This window comes from Bacillus rossius, chromosome 1, assembly GCF_032445375.1.
Source record: "Bacillus rossius redtenbacheri isolate Brsri chromosome 1, Brsri_v3, whole genome shotgun sequence".
Lineage (NCBI taxonomy): Eukaryota > Metazoa > Arthropoda > Insecta > Phasmatodea > Bacillidae > Bacillus > Bacillus rossius.
Genome location: NC_086330.1, coordinates 36,951,258 through 36,970,002, shown reverse-complemented (window position 1 = coordinate 36,970,002; position 18,745 = coordinate 36,951,258). Strand labels below are relative to the sequence as shown.

Genomic DNA, 18,745 nt, shown 5'->3' with positions numbered 1-18,745 from the left:
ACTTATTTTCTTGCTGCTAAAATTATTGGTTAATAGCAAAGTTGTGTTTGTTATATTCATAATTTTTCAACGGTGCCTTAGGTGCCTTACAACTAACTGTGCTTATAATTATTAAAAATAAGATTATGTTTTATAAAGTTGAGCTCTAAACAGAAAATGGAAAAAAAAATAATTTTCCTGGTCACTTATTTTCTTGTTGCTAAAATTCATTAATGGATTAAAAGAAATTGAATTTTTAATAGAAATTTTTGTTTTATTAAATTTAAGTGTTTGTTATATTCATCATTTTTTACCGGGTGTTTTAGGTGCCTTACAGCATCGTAGTTGTTCAAATATTTGTAAAAATTTCACAGTATAATTTTGTATCTGTCTTATGATATGACATGTAAATTTATGCTCGTAGTCATGATGCCAATATCATAATATTAAGGCATTAAATATTGGTACGTAATCACATTTTGCTGTATGATGTTTTAACTATGATCGTATCGTTATGATGGGGTGAAATGAGATTGGCATTCTACCTGCTGGTGTTAGTCAAAAGAGGAGTACTTGTAGTAGAGGCAGATGAAAGCAGCAAGTCCCTTAGCATTGAGGATTGTTGGTTTCACTATGGTTATCTCTCTTACCCTGTCCGTCAGGAATTTGAAACTTTTGCACTTGGTGAGCGCATCAGGAATCTGGTCGGGCCGTGGGTAGCACAGATGTGTTTTCTTTGTGCTTTTTTAATGCCACCCAGTCTCGGTTGTTAATTGCACACTAGTAATTCAGAAGGTATACTAAAAGAGAATACCTTTAACTTCCCATTTTGTTACGTGGCATTTTAAAAGTCCCATCAGACATTTTTTTTCACTAGTCAACAACAAGAGCATTTTTTTGCACATCAGTGCAAAAGTAGCTCTATTAAGGAGTTAAATTTTATTTTTGTGTAAACTAGCTATACTCTGGCTTTCAGTGTTGGGATTGTGTTCACATTAAATGCAACATTCCGGTCATTAGAGATGTATACAACCTTACCAATTTGTAAGCAAGTACACAGATGGATCATGTGATTCCTAATTTTTGTACCCAACAATCTACTCCATATTCATCTTTGTACAGAATCCTACTATGATACATATTAAAGTTTTTTAATTTAGCACAAGAAGGGCTTGTCTAGATGCATGTATTATATGTAAATGAGTTTTTTAAGTATGTTAACTACATAAAATGAAAAAAAAAAAACTTTACATGAGAAAAACTGATTTCTTTCTTTTTTTCTTTTTTTGACATTGCAGGTCGCCAAGTAATTGAAGAAAGAGGGGATTCTGATGTGTATGAAAATATTGATGAGTATTTGCAAAACTCTAGTGTCAACACCAGTGCCAACATGGATGATAGGTCGGAATTCCCAGACATATTATCCTCATTGTCTTTGGTGAGAGTTGAAATTTTATTTATATGTTAAACTAATATTATTCAACCTGTTTCTAAGGGTTGCCAACCAATGTATGCATCTCATTCTGTTTTACGTTTCAGATGTTTAGTGTACAAGCTAAAAAAAATCCACACTATATTTAGGAAGTAAAAGAATTTGTTAACTGTCCACAAGATACAATTACTTTTATTAAAATTGTTATGCCCCTTAAATCCAGACTTGGTGACAATTAAGCAGCTGGCTGTAAATATTTAAATTGTGCAATCACTAAAAAAAAATATGGCAAAATTTGCATAGATTCCCAGCTCTTTCTCAGATTTTTTATCTAATTTAGGTTGCCTGTATGAGGATATGACCAATATTGGCATGAAATTTGCCAATTGCACTATCAAAATCAGCTGATTTAACACATGCGTTTGTTAAAATTAGGGAGATGTTTGAATCTTTGAATCCCACAGAAACTGTAATATTCAAAAGATTCAAGATTCTATGAAAAAGAGTCAAAGAAAAATATTGGAGTGAATGTAGTGAATTAAAATATTCAACACTGGTAACTGAAGTTTACTATGCTTATTTATGTTTATCTTTGTACTTATTCTATTACCGTTTCTCAAAATATTCTACTTTTAATGTATATGTATTAAGTAAATATAATTACAATACATATCATGTCCTGGTTTTGAAAACTTATTTCAGGAAACGTTTATACATAGATGGTTAGGTTGACATATTGAGGAACCCCAAATATGGTTATGTAGAAGATGATGAAATTCAGCTGTTTTAAAAGTTTTTCACAAAATTTCTGAAGATTTTTATGGAAACTCGAAGTTTGGGTCAAAGAACAGCTCTTTCTGTGAGTTGCGACACCATTACTGACAAGTCACGTGGAAGGTCATAAATATTTTAATACAGGAAACAAATTTCAATAATGAATATTTTTATACATCTCAAACATAGTCTTTTTTTTTTGTGCTGTGTGTATGAGACAAAGTTGTACATCTTGTGTCTTTGTATCTTTGGTTATTTAGTGAAAAAGCAGGATGGCTTTTTATATGAGGTTTACACATTTAATATTTATACCTGGTTTTACGTAACTTTCTGTTGTTACTTGACGTGACACAAAATGAAGTTTTTCAATTGGAGAAAAAATTTGTTTAAATTTAACATTTTAAAAATATTATAGGTAAGGCCAAGAAATAATTGGTAATGGTATGTGATTAATGCATTTAGCCCCATACCTATGTTTTCATTTACATATAGAAATTTACACACTGTGTTTCTGCCCTGTTTTGTCAAATTATAACTATCTGTAATTCTGAAGAAAAGCCTTGTTTCTAGGGGGGTGGGGTTTCCAGGAAAGGATTTTTTCTTAACTTCCTGGCATGTTATCCAATCATTCTGTATCAATGCTGTGATACTTCAAGTAGTTTATCATTTTATTACTGGTTAAGTTTGGTATAAATATAATGTGATATTTTAAAATGGGTAAAATACTGTAAAATAATTAGTAATTATTAATTTAAAATTTAGTTAACAAACTCACCAACCAACAAGTGCTATGGAGAAGCATTTTATGTCGGTTAACATTTTTTATTTCTTGTACTTAATTTCATTTTTGAGCCTTGAGACGTGGATTCAGATTCGAGGCACTCTTTTGAGATTCGGATTTTAAAAATTGGGATTCGACCCATTACTACTTAAAAATTATTAAGTCTAAAGTAGCAATTTGACAAATTATTTAAATGTACTGAAACTTGCGCATACAAAGTGATACAAAATTTTATAACATTGTATACGTAACTGCATGCACCATCCATAACACATTCAATGATGGCTCCAAAAAATTTGCCCTGTGAAACTTGCGTGAGATATTTGATGATTTTATGTGATATTTTATTTCATCATTAGGTTATGGCCCAACCATATAATAAACCAAACCATCTATACTAATAATAAAACTGTTCGAGGTAAATGGTCTGTACATTGGATGAAATGAAAAAAATAACCATTATCGATGATGGCTATGTCTATTTGTTTATTCTGTCATAAATCGAAAACTACTTAATGAATTTTGATGAACCTTTTTTTTTAGGTCTATGGCCAACTTAAATATAATTACAGAATTGCACCCCTAAGGGAGTAAAAAAGGAGTAAAAATTGTTTTAAGATAATTGATTATAACTAGAGACCCGTAAAATTCGCGGGTTCATTTCGTGTTATGCCAAAATTCAAATAATTATACCTTAGAGCTGCTTCTGTCATTGGTTCACTGTTAATCTGGAGGACTGAGGGCCAATTAGAGACCCTCACTCATAGAAGTGTCGAATCATAGGCCACCCAGTAAAGATGACTCGCAAGTCAGCAGCCAATGAATAGTTGGCATTTGCCCGAGCGTGTAGAGGATATTGGAGTCTATACTGGAGGTCATTGAACCCGCGAATTATACGGGTCTCTAATTATAACTCTGAAACTAATCAAGCATAAGAAAGATACTGTGTACCAATAATAAACTTACAAAAACCACCAACCAGAGTTATATGATTTTGCGAATTCCTCCCCTAATTACATCTCTGAATCTAATCAAGAATAATAAAATACATTGGGTTCCAATAATAAACGTGCGAAAACTACCAACCACAATTCTACCATTTGGCCCTAAGGTGGGTTAAGGGATATTAGGTATGTTTTTAAAACCAAAAATGAATCCTCAATTTATTAATAATTAGAAGTAAGAAACTAAGAATAAACAAATTGCATCTAGAGTTACATATTGCATAATTTTTAAATATATTTAAGTTCATCTTTTAGGGGGTGAAAAGGAAGCAGGTTTTGATCAAGTAAGATGTAAATTATTTGGTAAGAATAATAAAAATAATCAACTACAAATTAGGTTAAGTTTGTTTTAAAAGGGGGAAAAAATAAGTATTTCCAAGTATACTAGATCCAAGTGTAAGAAATTAAGAATGAACAACAGTCATATAGAGTTAGGATTTTTTTTATTATAATTTTCTGGGTTTCGACTTAAGGGTGTGAAAAGGGAGTAAGGTTTCTTAATAATAAAAAAAAACTCATATCTCTATAGCAAATAAAGCTGGATGTAAGAAACTGAGCATGAATAACTGAAATAATTAATCGTGTAGGTAGTTCTTAACATTTTTCGATATTAACTTAACAGGCAGTGAAACAGGGGTATGTTAGTTTTTATAGTTGAAAATCATATATCCAAGCAAATTAAAAATTGAGGAAAGAAACTGAGCAAGAATAACTTACAATAGTGATATAATAGCATGTTTTTTTCCCCTTTACCATTTTTCTATATTCAACTGCAAAAGGGGTGAAAAGTTAGTTAAATTGTTTCCATTATAAAAGTCATATATATGAAGCTAATCAAGTGGGATGTAATTAATGCAGCATGATTTGTAAACAAGTACATGTACCAACTCTTTTTTACTACTTGCTGAAGTTCTACTTCTTAAGGGGAGAAAATTGTATGTAAATATGGTTTTAACATAAAAAAAAAAATTGTGATCTAATCAAACTTAATTTAATATATTGGCAATCATTAATAAACATACCTTAAGCTACCTTTTCTTTTAATTTAGCATCCACTGAAATATCACCTCTCATGCTTTAAAAGGGGTTAATATTATTTTAATTCAATTTAGATGTAAGTTTATTATAATTACTTTGAAGTTCACATCTGTGGTAATTATAAATGCAGTTTTATTTGTGTAATGGATCATAGGTATAAAAGAAGGGGGTTAATATTTAGGGTATTTTGTTTAAGTAATACTAAGCATAACTAAGAATCAACTAATATATTAGATAAGAAATTTCATACATATTTGTACTACTCTACATTTCAAAAATAAATGTAATTGTATTGAATATTCTAAAATAATGGAGGTATTTGTGATGAGGTGAAATAATTGAGTTTTTCTAAGCATTTCTTTAACAATAATAAATGAAAGTTTAAATGATGAAATAAACTTAAAATGAAATAGGCATGTGGTTAACAATTTTTTAAAATGTCTACCCCAATAAATGAAAAGGAGGTAAGTTTGATTTTCATCAAGGTAAAACATATTCTCAAACACACTAAAGCAAAAGTTATAAAATCAGGTACTTAATCGATACTAAAAATTAAAAAGTTCTATGCATAATCACTTTAAAAAAAATCATTCTTAAACAATTTTTTTATAAATGAAATTTTTTAATTTGTGTAATTCTTTAATAAAAATGTTTGCAATTAATCACATACTTTCTTTCAATGGTAAGATATAAGAAATACCTGGAAATTTTGTGAGTGAAGCCGTTGGTTATAGGTAGCTAGTTGAATAAGAACAATATTGGTTCAAAATTAAAATTGATAATTTTCTCTTGAAAGGTAGTTCAGTTTTAATTAAGAATTATTATTGATGTAAAGTTTGCTGTAAATCTAGTATAATTCAGTATTTATGTGAGCTAACATATTTTGAATGTGCACATTTTTCAGCCTGACAGGCTAAATAAACTAAAATTTGTGCAAGCTATTCTTTAATTTTTTTTTGGTGACAGTTTCAGGAGTCGTCGTTTTCCCTTGATGAAGATACTTTGAAAAACCACATGTCTGGCTTGACACCAGACAGGAACTGTTACAGAATCCAGGACCGAGAGTTCCTAGAGATGTCCGACGAAGGATTCTGCCTCAGTATGCACCAGCCGTGGGCTTCGCTCCTCGTGCACGGCATCAAAGTGTGAGTTCATACAGTTGGTATGGCTTTATCAGTAATCTAATAATTCTGATGATTGTATTTCATGCAAATAACATAGAAGTTTAAACTAAAACGGAGTAAGTTTTGTTTGGCAGTAGATAAACCATGGCCAGAAAATTTTGATATTTACGTTACAGAGATTGTCTGAAAACAGCTTTGACAGGTTGGAAATTAATCTTTGAGCTTCATAGATTTATTTGTTCACATACAGTGTAAACTCTATATAACGAAACTTAACAGACTAAGCATTTTTCGGCGGTATAGAGAGTGGTCGTTAAATGGAGAGAAACAAAAGATGTCATTTTTCTATTCTATAATAATATTTATTTACTAATATAGTATACATTTTTCACATGACCATTAATATTCATACAAATAACAACACTTATTGTGTATAGTATGTTATTTTTTCTTTGTTTTTCCATATTGTAGACACGGTAGAGCGGCTAAATCCAAAGCGTCTTCCAACATGACTGATCTTTTCCCCTGCCTCTATTGAGTGTATTAATAAAACATTTTTGTCAATACACAAAGATTTTCATTTACTCGCCATGTTTACAGTTCAAAGTCTGTAAGCAACTGCAATAATGATAACATGTAAAAACTTGATAAAAGTCTAGTGACCGAGGTAAACATGTGCAAGTTCATCATAAAAAAACAAAAGACAAAATTTCTTAGAATCTCTGGTACGTCAGTCGAAGTAAACACGTGCTAGATAATAAAACAACAAAACAGCAAACAAAAGAACGTACACAGCTGCAGTTCTTATCAACTTCGGCAACTTAGAAAGTTCTGCTTAATGATTTATAATGCCATCTTGTTGTCGTTAAATAGAGTGAGCGTGACGCTATATAGAGTGTATTATTGTATAGAAAACAAGGTAAACAAACCAAAGTCAAGCAATTTCGACGTTTTAAGGAGTTTTTTGTTAAATAGAGTGACGTTATAAAGAGTTTACACTGTATTTATTTTATTTATAGGACTTGAAAAATGTGCTAATCACCTTACAAGGGAGATAAAAAAAATTAGCATAAAATCAGGCGTCTGTAGTATGTTTCACACTTAGATTGCAGTAAATGACACCCATGATGCCTGGTTGTAAGTACTAGCTTGCTAACACTAAAATTGTATTTTGTATTCCATCTTTAATGATAATACAATAAAAAAACATTTTTATTTTTACTAATTGTTAATTTTTTCAAGACTATAAATTGGTGTCTGTTGACAGTATTCTCACAGTTGTAGTCATATTGACAAAAAATAAGTAAATTCTAAACACCAATTATTATTTTGTAGCAGAAACTATTTGTAGAAGTTGGTTACTATAAATAACATGGCATTCCATAAAATTATGTGTCTTTCTCAAAAGAGCAAAAAAAATTACTATTAATAGTTATAAAAAAATTGTTGACAAAAACAATTGAACCAAGATGGTGATATTCAATTATGAAACATGTGAAATAAAAAAATGAATAGTAACAGATGATCTTGATGAAATGCAACAAAATTCTCAGTCAAAATTTCACTTTACAAAATACACTGTTTCAAATACATATTAATAAATGTTTATTACATAATATTGTGTCTGAAACATTTTTTGTTCTCTGGTGTACACCTGGCAACAGGTCACACAAAAACTACAGCACTTATGGCAGAAATTGTGTATTGGAAACAAAAAGTAATGCCCTTTTAAATGCACATCTAAGGATAACATGCTTACTAATTCCCTTTCTTCCTTTGGCATCATCACCAAGATCAGTAAAAATTGGTTGCAAAATGCAACATTATTGACTATAAACTACTTGGAAGTTGATGCATTTTACACCTAATGTTTATTGGCATACATAAGGATGGGAATGAAATCATCTGTGAGCATATACCATCATTGTTTATTAAAAAAATAAATGTTTTGAGAAATAAAACTGTTGAGCGTTGACGTCGCCCAAGAGCTCCCCATCCACTCGCGCAGATCGTTGTGCCACCTCAATGCCTCTTTGAGGCGTTGTGTGTGATAGTATGCGTGTGAAGTAGGGAGTGTGGTGCAGTGAACGCACGTATGGTGCAAGCAAGTGCAACGCACCGAACGCCAACCACTATCGGCGGGTTGATTGTCTTCCAAGCGACAATCTTTTTAGTGACATCACAAATGTACCGCTAGATCTGGCCCACATTTATTGTAAAATCTATCTACAGGGTATTTTTATACAGCAACACTCCTTATTTAACCAGTAATTAATTAATTTGCACGACCAAGTGGGAACATAGGGTCCTGCCCACCATTTTGGCCTCGGCCGACACATCACTATCACCGAGTGCGCCGCACCTACCTCCCTTATATAGGGAAGAGGTAGTGTCACCACCTGCCCACAGATGGCAGGTGGCTAAATCCGCAATTAATATACATGCAGACCTATAACATTGCCTGTGGACGGCTAGGGTAAATTTTAAGCGTGCCAAGTAGTATAATGATGTATAAGTATGATATATTAGTAGAGATGCACAAGACCCGAAACCCTTTAAGTGATCATGAAATGTAAATAATATATGTATGCACAACAGTTGGACTGGGTATTATTTCCTGTGCTATTATTACTTCTCTCTCTCCCCCCTCTCCCTCTACCACCCCTTCCCTGTAGCGACCCTTCGGGGACCATTCCAATCTTCTTCCACTGTATGTATTAGAAGAAAAATATAAAATAATCAAGTGAACAGAACCCCATATTCCTAAAACTGACTTTGATCCCGAAATAATACTACGTTATAAACACATGTGGGAAATTTTTTTTTTTTCCAGTCATGAGGGCCGCACATGGTACACACCACATCGTGGGCGGTTGTGGATTGCTGCAGGATCAAAAGTACCTAACCCTCAGGATATCACTGAATTTGAAAATGTCTACCGTATACTATTAGCAGGTAATAATGCAGTAAATAATTTACATATTACTGAAATATGTTATAACAGTAGTATCATCTTGTAATTTTAGTGTTGTGTTTTCCTGCAAGTTACATTTCACGGGTAAATTTCCATAACAATTTTTTTTTTTAAGAACACCAACACTCATCTGTATTTTTTCTTTCTGTAGATCAGTTTGTTATAACTTTTTTAAATGCCATTGTATCGTAAATTAATTTTTATTGTGGTATGTCCGTTAAAACTTTTTTGACATTCAACACTCCAGCATGGAAGTGATCCGGAATGTGCCAAATTAAAGGGTACTTATCTGTTATATTCAATTATTGAGATTTTTATCAATAACAACATTACAATCCGTGGTTCTGAACGTCAAGGTGTTGTTTGTTTCTGTATTTAAATGACAATGATAGAATTTTAAATTTTAGAAAATTGTGTAGACTTATTACAGGTGAAAAACAAACAGTAATTTTTTTTTCAAAGCTATGGAATAATTCCTTTCGAAAATTTCTGCATTAACAACCACAAAATGTACTTGTCATTTGGAAAAGTCATAAAATGGAGATTCACTATGAAATGTTGTGAACGTGGTGTTTGGAAAGGAAACTGACTGGAGGGATCTAAATTATCATTGGAGACGATTGTGTTTATATACTGTTGTCAAAAGAACTGACGAATGCATCATTTTGTAATAAAGAGTTTAACATATGCATTGAGGCTTTCTTGATGTAGGCTTTTGGACATACGCCATTGCTTAGCACATGTATGTCTGCAGAAGAAAACTACAAAAAAACACAAATGACAAAAAACACAAATTAAGCAAAAATTGCTGTTGTCAGGATTTAACGCCACACAATATTCCACAACAGGAATATGGTCAACAAACAAGGAAAAACAAAGAAAAATGGACTAACAGAACAAAAAAACCCCCACAAATGATGACAGCACAAAAATTCCGAACCCAAAAAAAAATTCAACACAACAGTTGAAACAAGACGAAAAACACAGCAAAACGAAAAGACGAAACAAGCACAATAGTTTTCCAAAAAAACAAAAAGAGTAGGGATGGGGCGACCGAATCCAATATCCGCCGAATCCGCCGAATCCTAGGGATTCGAAGGTTCGGCGGGTCAGATATAGGATTCGTCAAAGGATTCGGTTTTTACTATTTACGGGAAAAAAAATGCAGTAAAACTCGCTTACGAGGTCCCGGATGGTAGGTTTTTCCGTATAAAGCGTTTAAATTGCCCGAGGTCTCGTCATTTACGCCATTAAATGTGTGATATAATGTCCGTTAAAATTTTTTCTGAAACTTCCTGTCTCAAATAATGGTGGCACACGTAAATATGAAGAAAAGACAAATGAACAACATACGAAGAAATATGGATGATGTACCATAACTACAGTACAAACGCAATAGTTATTTTAAGATAATTACCATAAAAATAACTAAAGATTCTTTGTAGAATACCATAATTACTACAGAAGCATGATAGCTACCATATTTGCACTATAGTTACCGTAACAACTGAGATGTATATTTACCGTGAAAGTAATGTATTATTTATTTATGACATATTAAATTAAAAAACATTGTTAAAAAAAAGGATGTTAAACTTTGATATGTACGGTTGACACATGTTGCTAAGAAATAATGTGATCTGAAAGAATGCAGTACTACTACGAAAAGTGAAAATGGTTCTCGTGGATTTTTAGGTTATGGCAGTCTCTTTCGTTTTTCAGTAATATCGGCCGAAAATTAACGAGCGTACTGTATCGGAAGTCGGCAGAAATGCCGATTCAACTAAATATTGGCAAAATCGGCTTCTTCAATACAGCACAGCTCTACATTTAATGACATGAGTAAACATATTTCAGACTTCAGGATATTGAAAAAGATTTTAATTTCCATGTAGGTTTATTGTGTGTATGTTTTTTTTGCAAGTGTAAATTGAATGAAGTAAAATGTTTTTATTTTTATTACTTTCAATTGATTAAACTTTAATGACCAGTTACAGATATTTATGACACTAATTTTGAGGTTAAGCAATTTTACTAAAGCATTCCAGCCAAGCAGGTTGCCAGCGAGACACTTCTCTTTTGCTGGAAACACTATCTCCAATCGTAGAGCTAATTTAACTCCTGAACGTGCAGAACAAATTATTGTTCTGAATGATAGATTAAAGAACAGAATTTAATACTCTGTGACAATCTCTCTCAGAATTATTGTGCTGAAAAGTGGAAATGTTGAAACAATGTGAATGTACTTTTCAAACAACATGATTTTTGGTGCTAAGTTTGTTGAAGCTCAGTAAGGACTCCAGAAAAATTGACAAGGGTGAAATTTTTCCAAAGATATGTTACATTTACACAAACATATACTTGGTTATGTTAGTTGGATGATATCAGTTACTAATGAACCAATGGAAACAGGTAAGATTTAATGAAAAAAAAAATAATTTTTTTTTCTAGCAGTGCAAAATGTAAACACACTCTGTAAATAGTTACCCAAAATTAATAAGCCCACTTCATTTTAATACTTTATTCAAACATGATACTAAGTTTAAGATAAAAATAATTTCCCAAAAGTGTAACTGTACCACAAAAGCTCGAGCTCGGCTAGAAGTAAAATTCTTAGGCTCGCAGACCTCTAGCTTATTTATAGAAAAAATCCTAACTGCTGATCTGTACTAAAACTGAAATTTCTCAAGAAAAAATTGTTGTCTTTATATACACTTATACCAGAAATGTACCAAACTACATCTGATAAAGTCAAGGGACTTTTAGTGCAAGCAGAATACATCTCACTTACATTAGATATGTGGACATCATCTATTAAAAGATTCGGGTTTGGGTTCGAGATTCGGCAATTCCAGTCGAGGATTCGAGTTAGGATTCGGATTCGAGGAAATCAGGATTCGCCCCATCCCTAAAAAAGAGAAACGAAAAAACCCCCACAAATGATGACAGCACAAAAAATATTGAACCCAAAAAATTCAGCACAACAGTCAAAACGAGACAAAAACACGACCAAACGAAAAGACGAAACAAACACAACAGTTTTCTTAAACAGAAACAAGCGACGTTTCGGGAACTGCTATCTGCTCCCATCATCAGGCAGAGACGCACATGGTACGGAAACATAGGTGCGACTGAGAAGGGGCTGGAAAAATGAGGGTATTTATCAGAAAATGGACTACATCTTGCTCAGCCAATGGCAGACAAGCTGACTCCTCATTGGCTGTGCACCATAGAGTTAAAGCGGATTGGTTATTGTAGGTTGAGTATTGGCTATTGTTTTGTGCTGCAGGGATGTTTCTCTCTTAATCAAAGGGATCCACATATTTTTTAATTCAATGCTCTGCTGGCTGAAAATATTTTTATTGCTTATAATGAAAGCTGATTCTTTGATTTTACTTTTTATATAATCGGGTTCCTGTATGAGTGGTGTGGAGTCTTCCCAGAGAATTTTGTGGCTATTTTCCCATGTATGTTCAGCAAGTCTGGATTTTAGGTTTTCACCCTTCTTGCAGTCGCACCTGTGTTTCCGTACCATGTGCGTCTCTGCCTGAGGACGGGAGCAGATAGCAGTTCCGGAAACGTCGCTTGTTTCTGTTTTAGAAAACTGTTGTGTTTGTTTCGTCTTTTCGTTTGGTCGTGTTTTTGTCTCGTTTTGACTGTTGTGCTGAATTTTTTGGGTTCAATATTTTTTGTGCTGTCATCATTTGTGGGGGTTTTTTCATTTCTCTTTTTGTTTTTTTTTTGGAAAACTATTGTGCTTGTTTCGTCTTTTCGTTTTGCTGTGTTTTTTGTCTCGTTTCAACTGTTGTGTTGAATTTTTTTTTGGGTTCGGTATTTTTGTGCTGTCATCATTTGTGGGGGTTTTTTCGTTCTGTTAGTCCATTTTTCTTTGTTTTTTCCTTGTTTGTTGACCATATTCCTGTTGTGGAATATTGAGTGGCGTTAAATCCTGACAACAGCAATTTTTGCTTAATTTGTGTTTTTTGTCATATGTGTTTTTTTGTAGTTTTCTTCTGCAGACATACATGTGCTAAGCAATGGCGTATGTCCAAAACCCTACATCAAGTCATGCACTCCCATTGCGCAAATCTTTCAAAGATAATATTGAGGCTATCGTTGACTACAGTAATTGTATGTGTGAGGTTGTGTGGCGAATGCAACAGGAAGAAACTCAAGTCGGAGGAATTAGCCTCTACGTCGAAAATTGATGTAACCTTATTCCAAAAATAATAATAATAATAATGCTGTAGTTCTTTGCCAGAACAATGGGTCTTTGGCAGAATTTGCTGAGAGACTAATGAATGTTTTTTTATCACCTGTTTCAAACAGATCTCAAAACACTCTTTTGACACTGAACCTGGCTCTATAATTGTAAGTGATTGTTGGATTTGGCGTGAGGGTTATATACATTATACTGTTAATCGTAGTTACAACTTTCAGAATCCGCACACTCGAACAATTAAAAGATTGTGGGGCTCCACGAAATGGGGCAAGAAGAGAAGAGAAATTCCTGACATCTTAATTAGCCAAATTCATGTTATGAACACAGCTAAGTGGAAAAGACCCATTAGCTACAGTTTTAAATGTTATTAAAGCATTTTCTGAGTCAGTAACAAAAGATTAACATTCCTGGATTTGTAACATTAACCTAAAAATTATATATTCATAATAATTAAAAATCATTGAATCAATATTGATGTATCATAATCGATTTGGTCGATCATAGGTGGGAAGATAACAGATACGTAACAATTAAAGACCATTCACTGTAGTGGTACCGTTGCACAGATCAAATACAGTAAAACCTTTTTGTTGCGACCACCTCTCTATTACAACCCGATTTCGAGGAACCGTGAAAAAATTGCCGAAAATCGGACAGAAAATAAGTTTCTTGTGGTGAGTAGCGTGTTACTGCGTTTCTCTTGCCGAGTGCTGTACTGCCGTAGGCAGCGCATATCTAAAAATAGATACCACGTCCTGTCAATCGCTGTCAGCGCTTAACAACCCCATTCCACGTCCCTTTGCCGGCAGGGTGCAGATAAAGGTTTTTGTGGCAACGTGTTTACGTTTAGCTTTTTGCGAGTGTCTAGTGTGGTACGCAGTTAAAGCAAAGAAAGCTACCTGCTGGATTTCTCTTGATTTAGATTACTATCGGTTGACAATTCACAGCGACCAACTGGATGCCCGCCCGCCTCGACTTGTTCTAACTGCCGCAGCGATGTTTATTTTGACAGCTCAAACAATTATCTTTTCCGGTGGGTTGACAGAAAAAGGTCGCTTCACCCAGCATAAAAAAAAAGGCTACGCCACTTATTCCCCACGCAGGAAACACACTGGCTGCTGTCTCTCTCGCCCGCATTTATCTTTCTTGTAACATTCCACATCTCACCTCTCGCGCGAGCAATAACGAAGCGACCACGCATTGGGCCGTTTTATGCTTTGTTTGGTGACAGCAGCTTGATTTTATTCGGTACCTATATTCCTTTTCATAGGACCCTTGCTATTAAAATACATTTATACTTAAGTTTGAAAGCTTGTAAATTCCTTGCCAGAGATGACTGAACTCGAACTTGGTGTGAAAAATGACATATTTTGACCCCTCCCTCACCACTTTAGTACACCATTCATAATAGCCCAATTTTACGGGAGAAGGGAGGGTGAAATGAGCATTTTCTCACTGAAGGTTTTTCAAAGGAAGCGAAGTTGGGGTGTTATAAGGGAGGACACTAGATGGTTTGTGTGTCTGGGAGGGATGAGCTAGCCTTGAAGAATGTGACGGACTTGTCATGAAGGTTGAAGTGGGTTTAAAGCAAAGCCGTCTAGCATTGTGAGTGACAGCATCCTGCCATTGTACGGCTGGTTTCTTAGCGAGTAGCGGTTTGGGAAGGGGGGGGGGGGGGGGGGTGAAATGAACTGAAAATTTCGGAAAACATCTATTACGACCCTATTCCTGGGAACCGTGAGGGGTCATTTCAGAGAGGTTTTACTGTATGTAAGTATTGAGTTTTAAAAAAAGTATTGTCAAGTCTCATCTGCCAAGAGCAATGAACTCGACTTTTAAGTACCCTCTTTTATTGCATAATCGTCGCACTCATATTTTTGGGCGTCAAAAATTGGATAAAAAAAAACCTCTCGCGTAAACGTCGCATTATGTTTTTGGTCCCGCTATTAGATTCCGAGCGCTTTGTGTGGGTATTTTTTCCGTATAAAACAATGTATTTTAAAATAGAAATCTAATATTTATTCGGACATTACCTCTTACTTATTTAATTAACGGAAATACGTAGTTGTCTGATGTGTAAATTTTCTTTTAAAGACTTTTTAAACGTTATAACGTTCATCTGTTCGTCTGCGTTGCAGCGGTGTACCGCTTACATAAATGTTGCAAGCGCTCGTTGCAATCATTAATGTTTGGTTATGTTGCTTTCCGTATAGAGCGCGCACACGTAGCTAAGTATCGATATCTCGCCGAGTGCTTACAACGCGCGCTCTCTGTCGAGTGCCGAGTTAACTACATCTGATGGCCCGCTCTCTTTCGTGGTGTGTGTACTTGCTACGGCGATAGTTACGCGTTCATTCGGCTTGCATTTGGATCATAGATTTTGTTTATCTATTTAAAGTTGAAAGGTTTTTTATTGCATGACTTATTAATTTAAATTGTTTGGTGTGCTCTTTTATACTTCACGTTTTAAATAAAAGTTCTTTCCATGAATTGGTTTTGTTTTTATGAATAACTTTTATCTAACAAAAAAACTTTTTTCCGCATAATTGTCGCACCCCTACTTTTCAAACTTTATTTTAGAATAAAATGTGCGACGATTATGCAAGAAAACACAGTAGGGTAAAGCTGAAGTGTTTTCTTGACTCTGTGTTAGGCTTCTGCATATATTATTATTATTTTTAATCAAATATCAAAATTATTTACGAATGTTGAATACTTTTCAAATCTCATTTTAACGTAATGTTTTTTGTCTCACCTCGTACTACATAGAAGTCCAAGAAAAGGTTTTCCAAAATAACACTAAAATGAAAAAGATATATAACACATATGGAGCCAAAATAAGGAGGTGTAAATGAAAGAAAATAAAAAACCTGCCAATACGTTTTCTTAAAACAGTAAATTGAAAATTGTTTTGATGATGCACCTGAAAATATTCGTAAATATTGTAAAATAATAATGATAATTTCAAATCATAATCACAGATTGTGTCAATATAAGAACAGTTGCATATGTATTATGTTGCAGAAGCAAATCTAAATTTGTCAGTAAATCATTGAGTCCTAATTGGTGTATCTAATGTCTATTGCTGACAAATATTTTAAAAAAAATTATTCGAAATGTTGAATTGGATATCAAATTATTTATGAATATAGAATTTTTTTTTTTTTCCAAATACAAGCAGACCCCTACTCAACATGATAGTTTTCAAGTCATGGTCCATGTTTAATAACAACCAATGGTGTTATTTTTTTGTTAGCACATTAATTTACTGTGTCATTGCTAAGTACGTACACTATGATGGTAATATACAGATGAGAACATCAAGTTCCCCACCAGCTACCCTGTTGGCTGCCTTCTGGGATGTGTGAACGTGGTGGACTGCCTGCCCCAGGAGGAATACCGAGAAAAGTTTCCAGATGGAGAGAGCGACAGCCCATTCGTGTTCATTTGTAGAGAGCCAAAAGAGCTGCCCATCAAGTTCCCCATCCAGGGTAAACACAAAATATGTAAGTGTCTGAACACAATAGATTGTGGGAAAATTTTAAGTTAAGTTTTAAACTGAAAGCTTTAAATTTGTTTCTCTGCTTCAGATAAACTGGATCCTAAAATTCACGAAGCAGCCAAGAATTTACTTATGCGATCTGCACGGCAAAAGGCTCAAGAAAAGTTTTCGCATGAATTGTAAATTTATTTTTATTTTTAAGTGTGTGTATGATATGTATTTTGTTACTGTTAAAATTAAAAAGAAGTGATTTTAAGATATTGTTTTCAGGGTTTTTAATGTTGTTAATAATTATGATTTGACGTTTATGGTAAAATTATCTTCCAACTATTGAATGTGCTACCGCAATGGGGGTTGAAGTGTTCGTCGAATCCTAGGGCGCCACCACATGTATAATGGGCATGTGGACCCAGCTACTCTGTTCTCAGGGCCGTGACGTAGCCCGTGTGTGGCGAGGCCCGTTTCCCCCTGTCTCACTGAAAACCTCCGAGAACGATGACATGTGCATAAAGCTCCTTCCTCTCGCAGCGTTCGCAACTCACTGATCATTCGTCCTCGCTCGGCAACTCTCGGGAGCAGAGCACTGACGTCACACTGGCGGGCGCGGGCCGACACACGCGCACACACACACTTCGGCGGGCGGTCGTAGAGGGTGGTGGTGGAAGGAGGAGAGGCTCGCAGTGTGTAAGGGGAGAGGTGGTGGCACATCGGGCTCAGAAGGGTGCAGCCCGGGACGATGTCAAATGTGTTTTAAAAAAAAATCTATTCAGTAATTTTGGGACTATTCTAGAATGTGATACCATGCCATTTTTCACTACGTCACCAAGTTGGCGTAGCTTATGTTTTTTGCCACCCCCTACTTTCTTTCCGGACAAACGCTGGAATATAGTGATTTTGAACGGGGAACATTGTACCGTATTTGCCCGTGTATAGGCCCCCATCCTTGTTTTGTAAACATTTTTGAGAAAAAATTTAAAAACGTGTTTTTCTGGGTTTATCTGAGGGCAGGGCAGCTTGGCATGCATCAAACAGCAAGCCATGTATTGTGAGCAGCTGGAGGTGATTGTGTAAGCGGGAGTGATACAGAGACTGGTATTATCGTTTGTCCGCTCTCAGTAGGACTGTCGTGAGGCGTGACAGACGTACGCAGTTAGTCGTATCTCAAACGACATAAAGAAAGCTGGACTCTCGCGCATGTTGTCCGAGAAGAAGAGAGGAAGTGAAGGAGGAAGGGAAGTGGGTGGAGCTGGTATTTCTAACACTCCTTTGTCTGGTTGGCTGGCTATCTGGCAGGAGGGAGATTAAGCCACGCCTCTGCCTCTCCCCCCTCCCTCATTAGAACAAAGACGCACGACTTGCCAGTCGTTCCGCCAGCTGTTTCATTTGATCAAAATTTAATTGGCGTTTAAATAAGTTGTGGCGGTATTTCATTTTGCTTTTATTAAATGTTAGTTTTTCATACCTGAAAAAAAAGAAAAATCTATTTTTTCCTCCAAATTCGCGTATAGGCGTATGGAGTTGAAAATATGGAGGGAAAAAAAAGGGGGGGGGGGGGGGCTTTACGCAAGTAAATACGGTATTCCCTATTTTTTGCTTATGTCATTTTCTTAAAAATATAATTTTCGGTATAGTTAACAAGAACATAATCCACTCTGCTCTATTCCATGTTATGATACCAATTAATAACACTTTTTCATAAATTGAGGATTTCTTACCAACAAAATCCCAGCATTGCCAATTTGATCATATATTTCACAATTTTAACATAATTAAATACTGATATTGCCATATAGAGTACACTGGGTGGGACTGTATTCTGTGATACCAAGAATAAAATTTTTCTACATTTTACACACATTCAAATATTTAAATATTGGTATCGCCAGATAAAGTAAACTGGATGGTACTGTACTCT

At 34.6% G+C, this 18,745-nt stretch overlaps 1 protein-coding gene across 1 annotated transcript in view; it reads left to right on the top strand.

The window, feature by feature from the left end:
- Positions 1 to 17,086, top strand: part of LOC134534781 (activating signal cointegrator 1) — a 44,819-nt gene extending 27,733 nt beyond the window's left edge. Inside the window, exons 8-12 of the mRNA XM_063373362.1 lie at positions 1,278 to 1,417; positions 5,975 to 6,153; positions 8,966 to 9,087; positions 16,640 to 16,834; positions 16,919 to 17,086. Of these exons, the coding sequence (XP_063229432.1) occupies positions 1,278 to 1,417; positions 5,975 to 6,153; positions 8,966 to 9,087; positions 16,640 to 16,834; positions 16,919 to 17,013 (731 nt within the window). The 3' untranslated portion in view covers positions 17,014 to 17,086. The remainder of the gene's footprint in view (positions 1 to 1,277; positions 1,418 to 5,974; positions 6,154 to 8,965; positions 9,088 to 16,639; positions 16,835 to 16,918) is intronic.
- Positions 17,087 to 18,745: the final 1,659 nt, after the last annotated feature.